Raw genomic sequence first — 12921 nt, 5'->3', positions numbered from 1 at the left:
GAGCAAGGATCAGCTTGATCAATTATATGCAGTGTGTACCTGTCCCCTCGCGAGAGATCATTACAGGAGCTTCGCCGTTGGGTCATCTCTCGGCCCGTTGCCATCTTGTCGTAACACCATCCCCAGCCTAGGGCTGTTGCACGTTTGGAGGCCCACGGTTAAGAGCAGATAACAATTTGGGGCCCGGTTATCATGCCAATTCGAGGTTGAAGAATCCACGGCACTTTTTTAGTCGCCTTGAGGAAATGCCGTCGATCCATTGCCCAGTCCACCAACGGAATGCGGGCAGTCAAGTCGTGATCTGTCAGATCGAGCGAGCCCAACATGCCAGCCTCACAGGGTATCTGGGCCGCGAGAAGAGTCAACGAGATAAAAAAAACATGGTTCACCGTCGTTGTATCTGTGTGCGCCAGACGGTGAACAGCTGTCAGGAGCGGAGTCGACAGCGCTCGCCATACGAGGACAATAGTGTAAGTAGGGGTGTTCGTGGCAATCGATCTATCGAGTCGACCCTGCAGCTATTGTCCTGCAATGCAGGTCCAATTGTCCTATCACGCCCGTTGGAGACGCCACAATGCTCTGGAGGTGTTGGGCAAGAAAATTGATTTCTTTCCAAGATTGTCGAGTCTCTGCCGTGTCGGGCCAACGCAAGGAGTTGGCAATGCAGCTGAGACAAGAATATCTTAATTTGGCGCTTGCAGGTGTCCATGCGAAATCAGCGGTGGGCAAGGGCCCGCCTGATTTGATTGTTATGATTCTGGGGTAGCATGACTATACTCGACTATGAAAGAGAGAGAGGCTGGAGAAAGAACTTGATCAAGGAGTGAGTCTACAAAGCACGGGGGATTTATATGTATTTTCGACGCTATACTCTACAGCCCATTCTATAGCACATCCAATAGCTAAAAAGCTCCAAAAGCTTTGATAACCTTCCACAGCAAGTCTACGAGCATTCTTTGTTTAATATCCCCAAGAAATAAATAATGTATTCTCATCTACCTCAATCCCTCACGTCGCCGAATGCAGTATGCATCACGTGATCTCGACCGCGTTCGCGATCCGCAACATCAACCGTCGGGGCTCCTGAGCTTCACCGGATCAACACCATCTAGCTTCCCCAGCCCCAGTTCCCGCTCCTACAACTACGCTCCTTTGGTTTGATCGGCAATGTCCGCCTTCGCTTCTCTGCTGCGCCCATCGCTGCGCATGGCCACCCCGGCCACCTCCACCGCGCGCACCTTCAGCTCGTCGGCGGCGCGCTCCCTCGCCCGCATGTCCATCGTCGGTCGGCTGGGTGCTGCGCCCGAGCTTTCCGTTACATCAACAGGCCTTGATCTCGTCAAGTACTCTATTGCAACCGATACAGGGCCCCGTGATAAGCGCGAAACCAGCTGGTTCAGGGTCGGGACCATCTTGGATGAAAGCAAATTCCGCGACTTCATGCTCGCTTTGCCTAAGGGGTAAGTGTTTCTATTTTTTGGCCCATTGAAATGTACCCTTTGCTAAATAAAATTTTGACAGAACCCTCGTCCTTGTGGAGTGTGAAGCCAGAATGAAAGATAGAGAGGATGCAGATGGCAAGAAATACAAGACACTGACCCTCGCGCAGCGTGTGTTCCTTTTCTCCCCCCTTAAAAGCCCCCTTTCCTGATTACCATTGCTTATTGCTGACATCGTGCCTCTTCTAGGCTCTATTGAGGTCCTCAGGCGACCCGCCAACATTAGCGACTCTAACGAGTCCGAGTTCCAGTCCGAGTCCCGGCCTGAATAAATGATGGAATAACGTGCGGGCTTTTGGGAATTTTCATGCTGCTCACTGGGAGGTTACCTCTGGTCCACCCCGCAGACCTGGGACACTACTGTGCTTGAATATGGGGGCGTTCTTGTCGATGGGCATGGGAATGGCCTTGGTTAATTTACCAGGGCTGTAAGGCTTGATCTCTTCTCTCTTCTCCCTCCCGCTCTCCCTCTCTCTTCTTTGTGTGATTATATTGTACAAGTATACTCTGAATACACCCTGTTCAATGACGAAATCTATACAGCCTCGGTTTGAAAAATATGAGACCATATAATAAACAAAGTATATAAGGGAATGGCTTTTCAAGTTGGTAAGGAAGCCTCAAAAATGTGACGACAATAATATACCAAATGTCCCATGCAACATCTATGGCCCAGGGCTAGGACCTGCCCAGTTATTCTCTTGCACTGATAGTCCAGGAAGATTAAACAATCGAAGCAACAAAGCATATACCTACAAGGGGTTTTTACTAGAAATGATCGGAATGTTCACTGTAAATTCTCAGGGGTATTATGGTCTCGCCAGAATTAAAGCTGTTCTACAGATAGCCCTCCAACGGAGGGAACAGAATCGAGAAGCACCGAGCCGATGAAAAACAAGTATTGTAGCAGCATTCCCATCCCTTCCCCCTAGAGTAGATCAGATCACAAGAGACCAACCTACCAGAGTCTTAAACACCATCGCTTCTCCCTGTAGGCACGCATAAGAAACACATCGCACTAGCACGGTCAATTAGCCCTGCATCTCGCTCTGCTGGCTGATCACCTGCTTGACGCGAATAAACTCCCGTTGCTCCGGAAGCTCCGGGGAAGCAGGACCGGAAGCCAACTCGCTGCTGCCGCGGCTCTGGCCCGTCCCGGCCCAGGCGTTGGTACAGAGAGACTGCGAGGGCACGGACAGATCTTCCAGAAGGGTGTCGCGATCCTGGACTCCTGATCCGAGGCGCTGGCGCATGCGGAACCAGGGAGAGCGGAACCAGGAGGTCTTTTGGGGGGGTTGGTTGGGGTGAGAAGTGTTACCCTTTTCGATGTCGTTGTAGTTTGTGCGGGTGGAGGGGAGGCTGCCGGGCCATGCGTCCCTGTGACGGTGTCAGTGGACATTACCCATATACTCCAGAATAGAGGCATGTACAAGAAAAGCAAGGGAATAAAGGAATAAAGGAACATACTGTGGAACCGGGGCCTTTCGTCGACCGAACAACAGCTTGGCTTTGCTGCCGAAAGAGCCCACGACTGTAGTCGCAGACGAGGTATTGGCAGCGGGAGCTGTGGCACGAGAGTCGACCGGACGAGCCACATTGGGGAAACACTTTCCCAGTCCCAGTTTCCAGAAAAAGGCGCGGTACATGCGGGTGGCATCGCGGCCGAAGCCGAAGAAGATGAAGATCATAACCGCCGAGGCAATCGGAGTCCAGCGGTCAAAGAAGACCAGGCCCTGAGTGGGTACTTTGATGATCTGGTGCCAGGCTGGCCCGTGGATGCGGCTCCACGAGTATGGGTGCCATGGAAGCGAGAGCGTCAGATCATAGTAGACGACATAACCCTGGACCGGGATAATGGCGATGAGCATAGTGAAGGCAAGGAAGAACAGGCGAAGGAACCGGGACTTGCTCATGTTGCTTTGGGAGGCGCGTAGGATATTCACGAAGTCACTGCGGTATCTGCGGAGGCGGATGAGGACCAGGCCTATGCCGATGAGTTAACAACGTTCTCGCCGACAGCCCTGTGAAGTACTTACAGCAGTAGTATCCGGCAATCAAGCAGATGATCGGCGGCCACATATATGCCAACACGAAGCTAACCCAGCTCTCGTCGAAGTTGTTGACGCACCCCGAGATGGCGTAGAGATAGTACCGGCTCCTCTGCCAGACGTAGTGGGTGATCATCGCAATAACCGGAACAACCACACAGAACAGAGTATTCATTAAGTGATTGCGCAACCGCTGGGTTTTGGTCGGAACCAACGTGGCCCGGTTGGTGTCAAGTACAATGGCCAGGCTGCGGAAGATACACATGATGGTTCCTGGCACGGCAACATAGCCGGCAACCATGATCTTGACCTCAACATCACAGAGACCAGTGCCGTCCCACCACGAGTCAACATCATCGGTGGGCCAAAGCAAGGCATTGATGATATTGAACAGGTTGAGAACGAGAGACCAGCAGATGAGACTCGCAGCTGGGAAGTTGCGGTTCTTTGTATGCAGAATCAGCGGCGGAATGCAGAGTGCAATAGCAACAAAGGATAGGATCGGGATAGCCACAGCCAGCGGATACCGCTTGTGAGTCGTGTCCATGGTGGTCAATGGATGCCGAGGCTGATACTTGGATTCTAGCACAGCGGCGTTGACAAGCGTGGAATTGAGTCATGTACTATCAGGAACTGTGTACAAGATAGTCGAGATAAAATGGATTGAATGCAAAGAAGAAAAGAAGCATTCTCTGTTCTCGATGTGGTCGTATATCAAGCCAAATGGCCCAGGGGCGGCAAGTTAATCAGACGAGATGTCTTATTGAGGGCCTCCCAGAATCAGGGATCCAGTTGATTCACTGTGAATTGCGTCCCAAACAGCCGAGATCAAACATCACTGCACGAAAAGGGTTTGGGAGCAACAGACGCCGGTTGCCTAGATGGTCACTTTGGACGCCGATGCAGGCGCAAATGTAGGGCCGAGTGTCGCAGAGTACACACTGCGCGGCACATTTTGCGACAATAAAGGAACCTGTCCATTGAAGTAGAAAAGAAGATAGGCGTGTCTGAATAGTCTGAATAGCCCATGTATCCGGGTTGCTGTTTCGGGGGATCAATAGAGTCGAGATGATTCACAACTATTCGACCCCCGAACGGGCAGGGTGACCCATGGACTCGCGACAGCCACCGCTCATCTTTCTTTGTGTCATTTTTAGACCACCGAGGTCTCGGTGATTCTCTCAACCGGGTTGGTCTGGCCATTCTCGCGAGTCCAGGTATTCCATTCGAAATTGTCATCTTTCACACATTCTGGTGTGATGACCCCCGTGTGAAGAAGACTCATGGGGTAATGGGGATTGCAGACGTGGTCGACTTGGCCGAGTTCTCGAAGAAACAAAGAACAATGAAGTCGTCACTGGGGGCTGTGGAACCAATGTATCACACACGGCGACCAGCGCCTATCAACCTCGGCTGTTGGGAGCAAAAAAGAAAAGAAACTCCGCCCTTGATGACCTCTCCACCAATCTCTCTCCGCATCGGGCATGTCCTCAAGTGCTCCCTCTTCCCGCGCCCGTTCGCCATGGCCGACCCGCCCTCCATCGCCCGTGGCATGTCCGCCCCCTTGAACACGCTCCGCCGCCGCGGCATCCCCTCCCGCGCCGCAACCTTCGCCGACGGCGCAAACTGGCCGAGTCCGCGTCGCAACTCGACGCTGTCGGACTCGATATCGGAGGCGCGTAACTCGATCCGCTCCTCTACCGACGATTTATTCTTGCCGCGAGTGCCTACTGCCGAGGCCCCGCTCTCTACTGATGAGTCCCATTGGCATTCGGCGCCGCTGGCGCTTGCTCTGCTGCCGGCAATCGCGGGGGTTTTCTTTCATGATGGCAGTTCCTTCGTGACGGACGTGACGTTGTTGGTGTTGGCCGCCATTTTCCTCAACTGGTCTGTCCGGCTACCATGGTACATACAAACCCTCGCTTCCCTTTGGCATATTGGTTTTATAGATCTCAGTAGTTGACCAAGGCTTTTTTATAGGGATTGGTATCGCTCCGCGCAGGCAGTTCGACAGGAAGACAGTGGATTTCAGGCTGTGACCGACGACACAATTGAGATTGAACTGGAAGAGGACGAGGCAACAGACGCGGGGGATAACTCGCAGCAACACAAGCCGTCACCACAGCATACTGCGGCAACGTCTGCTAGCAAGGAGCTGCAGATCCACGAACTCGCCGCGCTCGCGTCCTGTTTCGTGTTCCCCGCGGTTGGGTCATGGCTGCTTCATGCAATCCGATCCAGCCTCTCTCGGCCCTCGGAGGGCCTAGTATCGAATTACAATCTCACCATTTTCCTCCTCGCATCAGAAGTGCGCCCCGTTGCACACCTATTGAAGCTCGTGCAAGCACGCACGCTCCATCTACAGCGAGTTGCGGCCTCAGCAAGCTTCAATGATCCCGTCGACCCTGGGACCGTCCAAGATCTCACGAAACGCCTCGAAGAGCTCGAGGCCCACGTCGCCGAGACCACGGCCGTACGCCTCGCATCATCAATGTCTGAACCAACCCAATCCCCATCATCACCGCATGGACTCGGTGACAGTCCAGCATTGGCGGCGCAAGCCGTCGCCGAAGCGCGCCAAGCTCTCCAGCCCGACATCGAAGCCCTCAACCGCGCCATGCGCCGCTACGAGAAACGCACCGCCGTCACGGCGCTCCAAACCGACACCCGGCTCCAGCAACTCGAGGCCCAGACCCGCGACGCGATCGCTCTCGCGGCGGCGGCGCAGCGCTCCATCGCATCCCGTCGCCCCAGCTACGCCTTCACGCTCATCGACTGGGCTTGTGCCTGCCTCGTGGTCCCGGCCCAGCTCGCCTTGTCTATTTTTAGCCTTCCCGGCCGTGTAGCATCCCGTTGTTTACTTGCTGCTCGCCGTATGCTAGGTCGTCCGGCCCAAGCTGCTCCACAGCCTCGCTCGAAAAAGGCCAAGGGGAAGGCTCCCCAGGGATACGCTGACTCGCAACTTCGCTCACAGTCGCCTCCCCCACGCCGCGCGCCTGCTCTTTTGCCGCTATCGCGCCAGTCTGCAGGTTCGGTGCGGGTGGCCTCGGGATAGGCCTACTAGAGCTTCTTATTTCGGTACATCTCTTGACATATACTGAGCTTCCTATACCCTAGTCGGGAGTGAATCTAATGAACATCTTTTCGGACATTTTTTTTTTCTTGGGCGCGAGTGTGGCCATTTCCTTAGTTTTAGTTTGACCTAGCCAGTTCAGAAATATCGCCATATTGGTCATTTTCTCACCCTGTAGTGTTGCAGCACAAGGCATTCTCTGCCCAGTGCATTATTTATGAGTCATATCAGTCCAACACCGCCCCATAGTTAGCGCGAGCGAGATCGACACCTGATCAGAAGGATCAGCAGCTAGCGGAGGGGGGCGTACTTTTTCCATTTACCTCCATTTCGATAGAATGATTCTCGAGTTCTGTTGATTTCAGCAAAGAACAATGACTTCAATGCATACTTCTTCCACATCTCTGGTAGAGCAGCTAGCCTCTCCTCCAAAGATATCCCTCCAAATCCGTGGCACCCATACGAGCAACGAAACCGAGGTTGTCGATTTCGATTTCTGGATCGACTATTCAGAGAAGGCAACAATTAAATCCGGTGCATTCTTGACAAGAAACGAAAGTGATACTCGCTCTTGGAATCACTCCACCAGTGAAGATAGCCCCAGTTTCCAGACGATAGCGTCTAACTGGATCGACGACTGGCTTGGTGACAGCAATGGCAACCATGGGAGAAGGTATACACCCAACCCAACCCAACCCATATCCAATATCCATGAAATATCTTCTAGTTACGAATTATACTAAAAAATGGTTAGTTGCACTCTCCAAACACGAGTTTCTGTACACGACGACGAACCTGCTGCTATAAAAGCTCACCTTGAGAGGCTAGCACGAGGTGTTGCATATGGCGGTACTATCCAAGATGAGATACACACTCTACCCATAGAACAAGTGGATATCTTACCTGAAGAGTATACCGCGGTCGTTCGAGTGGAATGGAGTCTTGACTCTCCATCCATATTCATCCCTACGGAGCAAACATGGGACCAGATGGTGATGAATGCTATGGTGGACCACAAAAGAGGGTTTATCTCTATGGATACTCCATGACCTTCTTATGGAATGTCGCCGTTTCGCAGGGCTATGAGGGCTAATAACACATCTACGGTTATATCGCAGGAGCGAGACAGAAATGGGGGTGGGTACTCGGTACGACAATTCGGACCATGGGGATCCGATAGTTGCTCATAATGAAGAGAACGATATCTTGCTGTTTGCTCGTACCTTGGATGCATAATATGTGTGCCTCGAGGCAAAATGAATTCCAGTTCAAGTCTATCAAGCACACTCATCTCATACATATCTCTCTACTTTATAAACTCGCTCCAATAACGACCAGGTTGCACCCACCCAAAAATTATAGAAACAGATCATCGACGCTTCCAAGGATCATGACTACAGGGTGAAGTAAACCACCCCAAAAAAGAGGGAAGAAGCACACGCCCACAACTCAAGCACGGCCACCGGATGGACCCCGGTCGTCCACTCCAATCATCTTCAAGAATGGCTCGATGATACCCCGTCTCCGCTCGTCAGACGCTCGGCGCTCCTTTTCCTTGGCAGGAGTAGGAGCAGCCGGGGAGATAAGAACGCGCGCGAAGATTGCCGCGAAAGCCGCCTCAACGGCCTGTCGACGGGCCACGGTGGGGGAAGTAGTTTGAGAGGTGCTGGTAGAAGCGTCGGAGCCGGTGGATGATGTTGGGGAGCGATTTTTGCGGCGGAAACTGCCCGCAGCGATGAACGCGGCCGCCGACGCCGGGGTAGGACGATGGGATTTTGGGCGATCTCCTATCGAATTCGATTCTTGAGATTGTTTGGGGTCGGCGGATTGTTCTTTGGATGAGCCGCCTTCCTTGCTATTCTTGGAGGGTGCGCCCCCTGTGGATGATGGTACCGGGGCGACTTCGTTGGCAATGCGAGCAAGCATGAACGTGACAAAGGTGAATGAGACACTATGTGCGGGCGAATAAGCGAGGCTTTCGAGCACCCAGGCTTGGGTCTCTTCCCAAGATCGAGGTGGATATTTGGCTCTTTCACGCGCGATCATCTGCTGCTCCATGTTCTGCCACACGGATGCAGTGACAATACCATCGCTTAGGGAGTTGAGGAAGGTCAAGAGAGTTTCGCAGAGAATCTCTAGTCGGAGGAACGAGGGGATCTCTGGCGCAAAGACAGATGTGAGGGATTCATTGGTGTCGAGAGATTCACGGACCATAGCAAGTAGGGGCGCGCGTTCATGCGAGTTTGGGAAAATCCATGTGTCGGGCTGGAAGGGCCATGCTGCTCCATTGGGGTCTTTTGTCCACGGCGCCTGGTCTTCTTCCGCATCGCCCTTTGTCATGCTCCACTCGGCCACAGCGCGTTCCGTCAGCTCGGAGATCGACTCGGTCAATCGAAAAAGTTCCCGAGGTGCTGATAATCGGACTTCAGTCTCCCCCTTTGCCGGACCAGGTCCTTCGGCTGATGCCATGCTGCGAGCACCTGCCTCGGGCATGCGCGTCAGTTCATCCACACTACAGCCGAAGCAGGTCGGCAGCCAGTGTCCCGTCAGAGAAATGAAGTGGTCACGGCCGCTGTCCACATGAAGAACCATAATCTCTTCTAATTTGACCTTCTTCAAATTCAGCAGGCGAACATGCTGGATGTCATGAACATGTGCCGTGATATCAACGTTAGCCACCTCTCCAGGAAGCAATGTGTGTCGCGCTGATGAAAGACCGCTCGCCTGATCCTTGGCTGGGTTTTCGGACGGCCGGTCAATCTTAATATCAATCCATGAGGGCGTTTCGGGGTTAGATTCGTCCACCATACTAGGTCGTTCTGCAAAAGAAAAAGTGGCCGAGGCACCGCTAGTGTTGGCAATGGTCAGAGACCGGTGGACCGGCACATCAAATGCTACATTGCCAAAGTCGACAGCGTTTGGATCCTTAGTGTCTTGATTCTCATCGCCATGGGTGTCCACCACGACAGTAAGACCAGGTCGAGCCTCGTTCTCAGCCTTGTCTAATTCACGAACCACTTCTTGATGGACCTTTGCCTTGAGGTGGGGATTGACGGCATCAAAGGTCAACGTGAAAACGGCGTCCAAAGGCTTATGGTCCGATGACAGAATGCCCTGGTGTGACACGTAATGGTCCAGGTGAATCAAGTCTTGGGATGCATCCTGCGATTCAAGCGATGCCGCATCGTCGGCTTGTTCCTCATCTGACACGTATTCGTCGGCGCTATTCGCGCCGTCGACGTCGGGATCATAATCAAAGAGGACGTTGTCATCGGCGACCGCCTTATCCAACCCGCGCCTATGCATCTCTTCGTCTCTTTTCCGAGCCAGTTCGGCTTCTCGGTCGAGCTGCTCGTGCTTCATCATGTCTCGTCGGGTTCGAAAGAGGATCCGATCACACCAGCTGGGACCGCGGTGTTTCTCACTTGAATCGAACATAGCCACACTCCCAATGTCATATTTGTAAGTCGGCAGGAATGAAATCTCGCCTTCACGCCACCCTTTATGGAAGACTGTCCCCTTTCTCTGCTGGATGAGTAGCTGGTCATGTGCAAGGAGAGATGAGATCGCGGTTTGGAGAGACGCAGGATCGTTACGAGGGTCAATCTCCTCATCAGTTACCGGATCAGTCCTCTCGTCTGGTATCTTGGGCGATGGAGGCTTCTGATCTGAAGGCTGACTATGGTGATCTTGGTGATTGCCAGACTTTTGCTGAGCCTGGCGCGCTGTATCATAGGCGTTGACGGTGTGTCGAGCAAGGACCTGACGCACATCGTCGCCGGGTATATCATCAAGCCGGTAGTTGAGATCACCAAACCAAAAAGTGAAATCTTCCTGTCCGATCCCTTCGGTGGAATCGTGTTGTGGTCCACGTTCCGAGTCAACTCCCCCGAAACGAGCACGCGAGACAATTTGAGACGCGTCCCAGTTGCGACGCTCCAGGCTGCCCTTGTCGGATCCTGCTGCGAGATGGCAATTCACAAAGACCAAGCGTGTCGTCTCACCCAAGACAATTCGCGTCACAACGCCACCCTTGTTGCCCATGTACCCCATCAGGCCCGTGCCGATGGCATTGCTGCTGATAGAAGAGACGTTTTCTCCAATTGCAGGAGAGGCATATATCAGAAGCAATAGACCAATCAGCTGGGTCTCGGCAACCAGCTGGTATCCTGGAGGCAGCGCCTTGTGAATCGCCTCTTTCCAACGGTTTGATGGCGCCGGATCAACATAGGGTCGCAGTGCCTCAGCCGGAGAGGAGACATCGACGATCTCTTGCAAACCGAGCACGTAGAGATCTATCTCCTCCGGGCTGGATTCAAGAGGTGTTGCCGATTCCCCGCTGTTCTGCTGATCATCAAGATCAGGCTGGCTCGTAGATGACTCCCCGTCTGCAGACTGAGACTCGGGGGATTTCGGCTTCTTCACTCCAGAAAGCTTCTCACAGACCCCTGCCCCTTCAACAAACCACTTCCCGATGTCTTTCTCCGTGCCGGAAATGGCTGCTACGTTCCAGGTGCCGATCTTGACCCGGATGTTTCGCCGACGAGTATATTCTGCCTTTCTCGCTTTGACTGCGCGCGAAAGAGACAGCAGGTCCAGTGCCGGGTTATCGATTTCTTCCGCATTTTCAGACGCAGGGTCTTGGTGGTCTGACTCCGGGGGAGGTGATTGTGGCTGGGCGCTCATATTGTACAGAGAGATGATGTCGATCTAATGCACGATAAGAGGGGTTCGCATGACTTTGGCGATACTCGGGTGTTTATTGCGACAGCATATGTGTATACACTGGCACATTTATAGAATTGTATGTGCGGGTATCCTGCGCGGTTCTCAATTCCGGCGAGGAGGGTGCTCGTTCTCGGAGGCTCTCGTGGGGAGAACAGTGAGACGGAATGACAATTGCAAGATAAGCTGAACAATTGAGCAGAAAAACAAGGTGAGAATCGGCCGGCTATCGCATGGCGGAGCTTATCCCATCTAAATTCGCAGGACTCCGGGCGGCGCAGTATAGAGGAAATGACGAAGCAAGCAAGTACCGGAACTCGGACGAATCGGGACGTCGAATCTCAAAATTGCTGTGCCAATTTAACAGTAATTCAGTCGTGATGTCCACCAAAGAGGTGTGTGAGAGAGAGTGAGAGGTGGGAAAGCCGGAGAGAGAAGGGGCGGAACTTATGACGATATCCGGAGGGGCCCTCATTCTGCCCGTCCGCAACTCTGCTCCTTCAGTCTCAACTCATTTTCCTTTGCCCTCCCAATCTGCCATGACCTCCCGCAAACCCAAGCGACAAAACAACCACAGCTCTAACAACCACTTTACCGACTATGAATCCGACGCCTACCTCTCCGACATGCAGCAACCGCCCCCGCTCCGCTCCAACGAGGAGCTGAACCTCTCGGTTATACAGCGCCACAACCCCACCGTGACCTCAGTTCTGTCACTAGCCCCCTACGCAGTGGTGTACCTCTTCAGTCCGACAACGCGGCAATGGGAGAAGAACGGGGTGGAAGGGTCACTATTCGTGTGCCAGCAGACGCAAGGCAGCCTCGGCGAAGAACGATACAACGCCTTTGTCCTGAACCGACGCGGACTTGACAACTTCGACCTCCCTCTGACAGACGGCGAGAACGTGGAATTAACAGAGGAATACGTGATCCTCAAGGCCGACGAAAGCGCCGAGGCTGAGAACGGGGAGAACGGCATCGCCGACCCCTTGAACCCGCAGAATGGTCGCCCCAACACCCAGAACGGCGCGCCCAACAACGTCCGCATCTATGGTCTCTGGATCTACTCGGAGCCACCGCCTAATTCCACCGCCGAAGCCCGCACCCTCAATGCCCAGATGATTCGCGAGTGCGCCACCCACGCGGGACAGAGTTTGAAGCTCGCCCGCGAGCGCCTCGAGGCTATGCGCCAGAATGGCTTGCATGTTGCTGCCGCTGCTGCCTCGACACAGGCGGCTCCACTTGAAGAGGTCCAGGCTAGCGTGCCCATGGGTCGCCAGATCTCGCTCAAGGACCTGTTCGGCCAGCAGCGCGCCCAAGACGATGGCTGGAGTGTTCGAGCTCACCACCTGGGTCCCGCCGACCACCGACCGGCGTACCAGCCCATGATGGCCCAGCCACCTCCTGCACCCCAGGCCCAGCCCGACGTGCTGAGTGATCTATTCCGGAGAGCTGGATTGGCGTCGCAGGGTGGCGCGCCACGGTACTAAGAGGCAACTGTTTTTCTGTGGGGGGCTGTTCAATCATGTTCCATCAAGTCGGCGGCGTACAACTGCATATTTTGGTTTTTGCACTT

The 12921-nt window shown here is 53.7% G+C and overlaps 6 protein-coding genes across 6 annotated transcripts; 4 read left to right on the top strand and 2 right to left on the bottom strand.

The window, feature by feature from the left end:
- Positions 1-245: 245 nt before the first annotated feature.
- Positions 246-766, top strand: NUU61_002182 (uncharacterized protein; the record flags this gene model as incomplete). Its single annotated transcript, XM_056652764.1, has 2 exons — positions 246-474; positions 618-766. 2 exons carry the CDS (start codon positions 246-248, stop codon positions 764-766), a joined length of 378 nt encoding a protein of 125 aa, XP_056513831.1.
- A 401-nt stretch (positions 767-1167) lies between these two features.
- NUU61_002181 (single-stranded DNA-binding protein) lies at positions 1168-1771 on the top strand (the record flags this gene model as incomplete). Its single annotated transcript, XM_056652763.1, has 3 exons — positions 1168-1460; positions 1522-1610; positions 1689-1771. 3 exons carry the CDS (start codon positions 1168-1170, stop codon positions 1769-1771), a joined length of 465 nt encoding a protein of 154 aa, XP_056513830.1.
- Positions 1772-2530: 759 nt separating this feature from the next.
- Positions 2531-4094, bottom strand: NUU61_002180 (pheromone receptor; the record flags this gene model as incomplete). The annotated part of the gene is made up of 3 exons (XM_056652762.1): positions 2531-2876; positions 2967-3483; positions 3536-4094. 3 exons carry the CDS (start codon positions 4092-4094, stop codon positions 2531-2533), a joined length of 1422 nt encoding a protein of 473 aa, XP_056513829.1.
- A 903-nt stretch (positions 4095-4997) lies between these two features.
- On the top strand, positions 4998-6602 carry NUU61_002179 (uncharacterized protein; the record flags this gene model as incomplete). The annotated part of the gene is made up of 2 exons (XM_056652761.1): positions 4998-5452; positions 5528-6602. The coding sequence occupies 2 exons, from the start codon at positions 4998-5000 to the stop codon at positions 6600-6602; spliced, it is 1530 nt and encodes a 509-aa protein (XP_056513828.1).
- A 1467-nt stretch (positions 6603-8069) lies between these two features.
- NUU61_002178 (phosphatase family protein) lies at positions 8070-11306 on the bottom strand (the record flags this gene model as incomplete). The annotated part of the gene is made up of 1 exon (XM_056652760.1): positions 8070-11306. The coding sequence occupies one exon, from the start codon at positions 11304-11306 to the stop codon at positions 8070-8072; it is 3237 nt and encodes a 1078-aa protein (XP_056513827.1).
- Positions 11307-11884: 578 nt separating this feature from the next.
- On the top strand, positions 11885-12835 carry NUU61_002177 (Dcp1 family protein; the record flags this gene model as incomplete). Its single annotated transcript, XM_056652759.1, has 1 exon — positions 11885-12835. The coding sequence occupies one exon, from the start codon at positions 11885-11887 to the stop codon at positions 12833-12835; it is 951 nt and encodes a 316-aa protein (XP_056513826.1).
- Positions 12836-12921: the final 86 nt, after the last annotated feature.

Source organism: Penicillium alfredii (genome assembly GCF_028826965.1).
Source record: "Penicillium alfredii strain IBT 34128 chromosome Unknown utg000004l_segment0_segment0, whole genome shotgun sequence".
Classification (NCBI taxonomy): domain Eukaryota; kingdom Fungi; phylum Ascomycota; class Eurotiomycetes; order Eurotiales; family Aspergillaceae; genus Penicillium; species Penicillium alfredii.
This window is presented reverse-complemented; position numbering and strand designations above follow the sequence as displayed.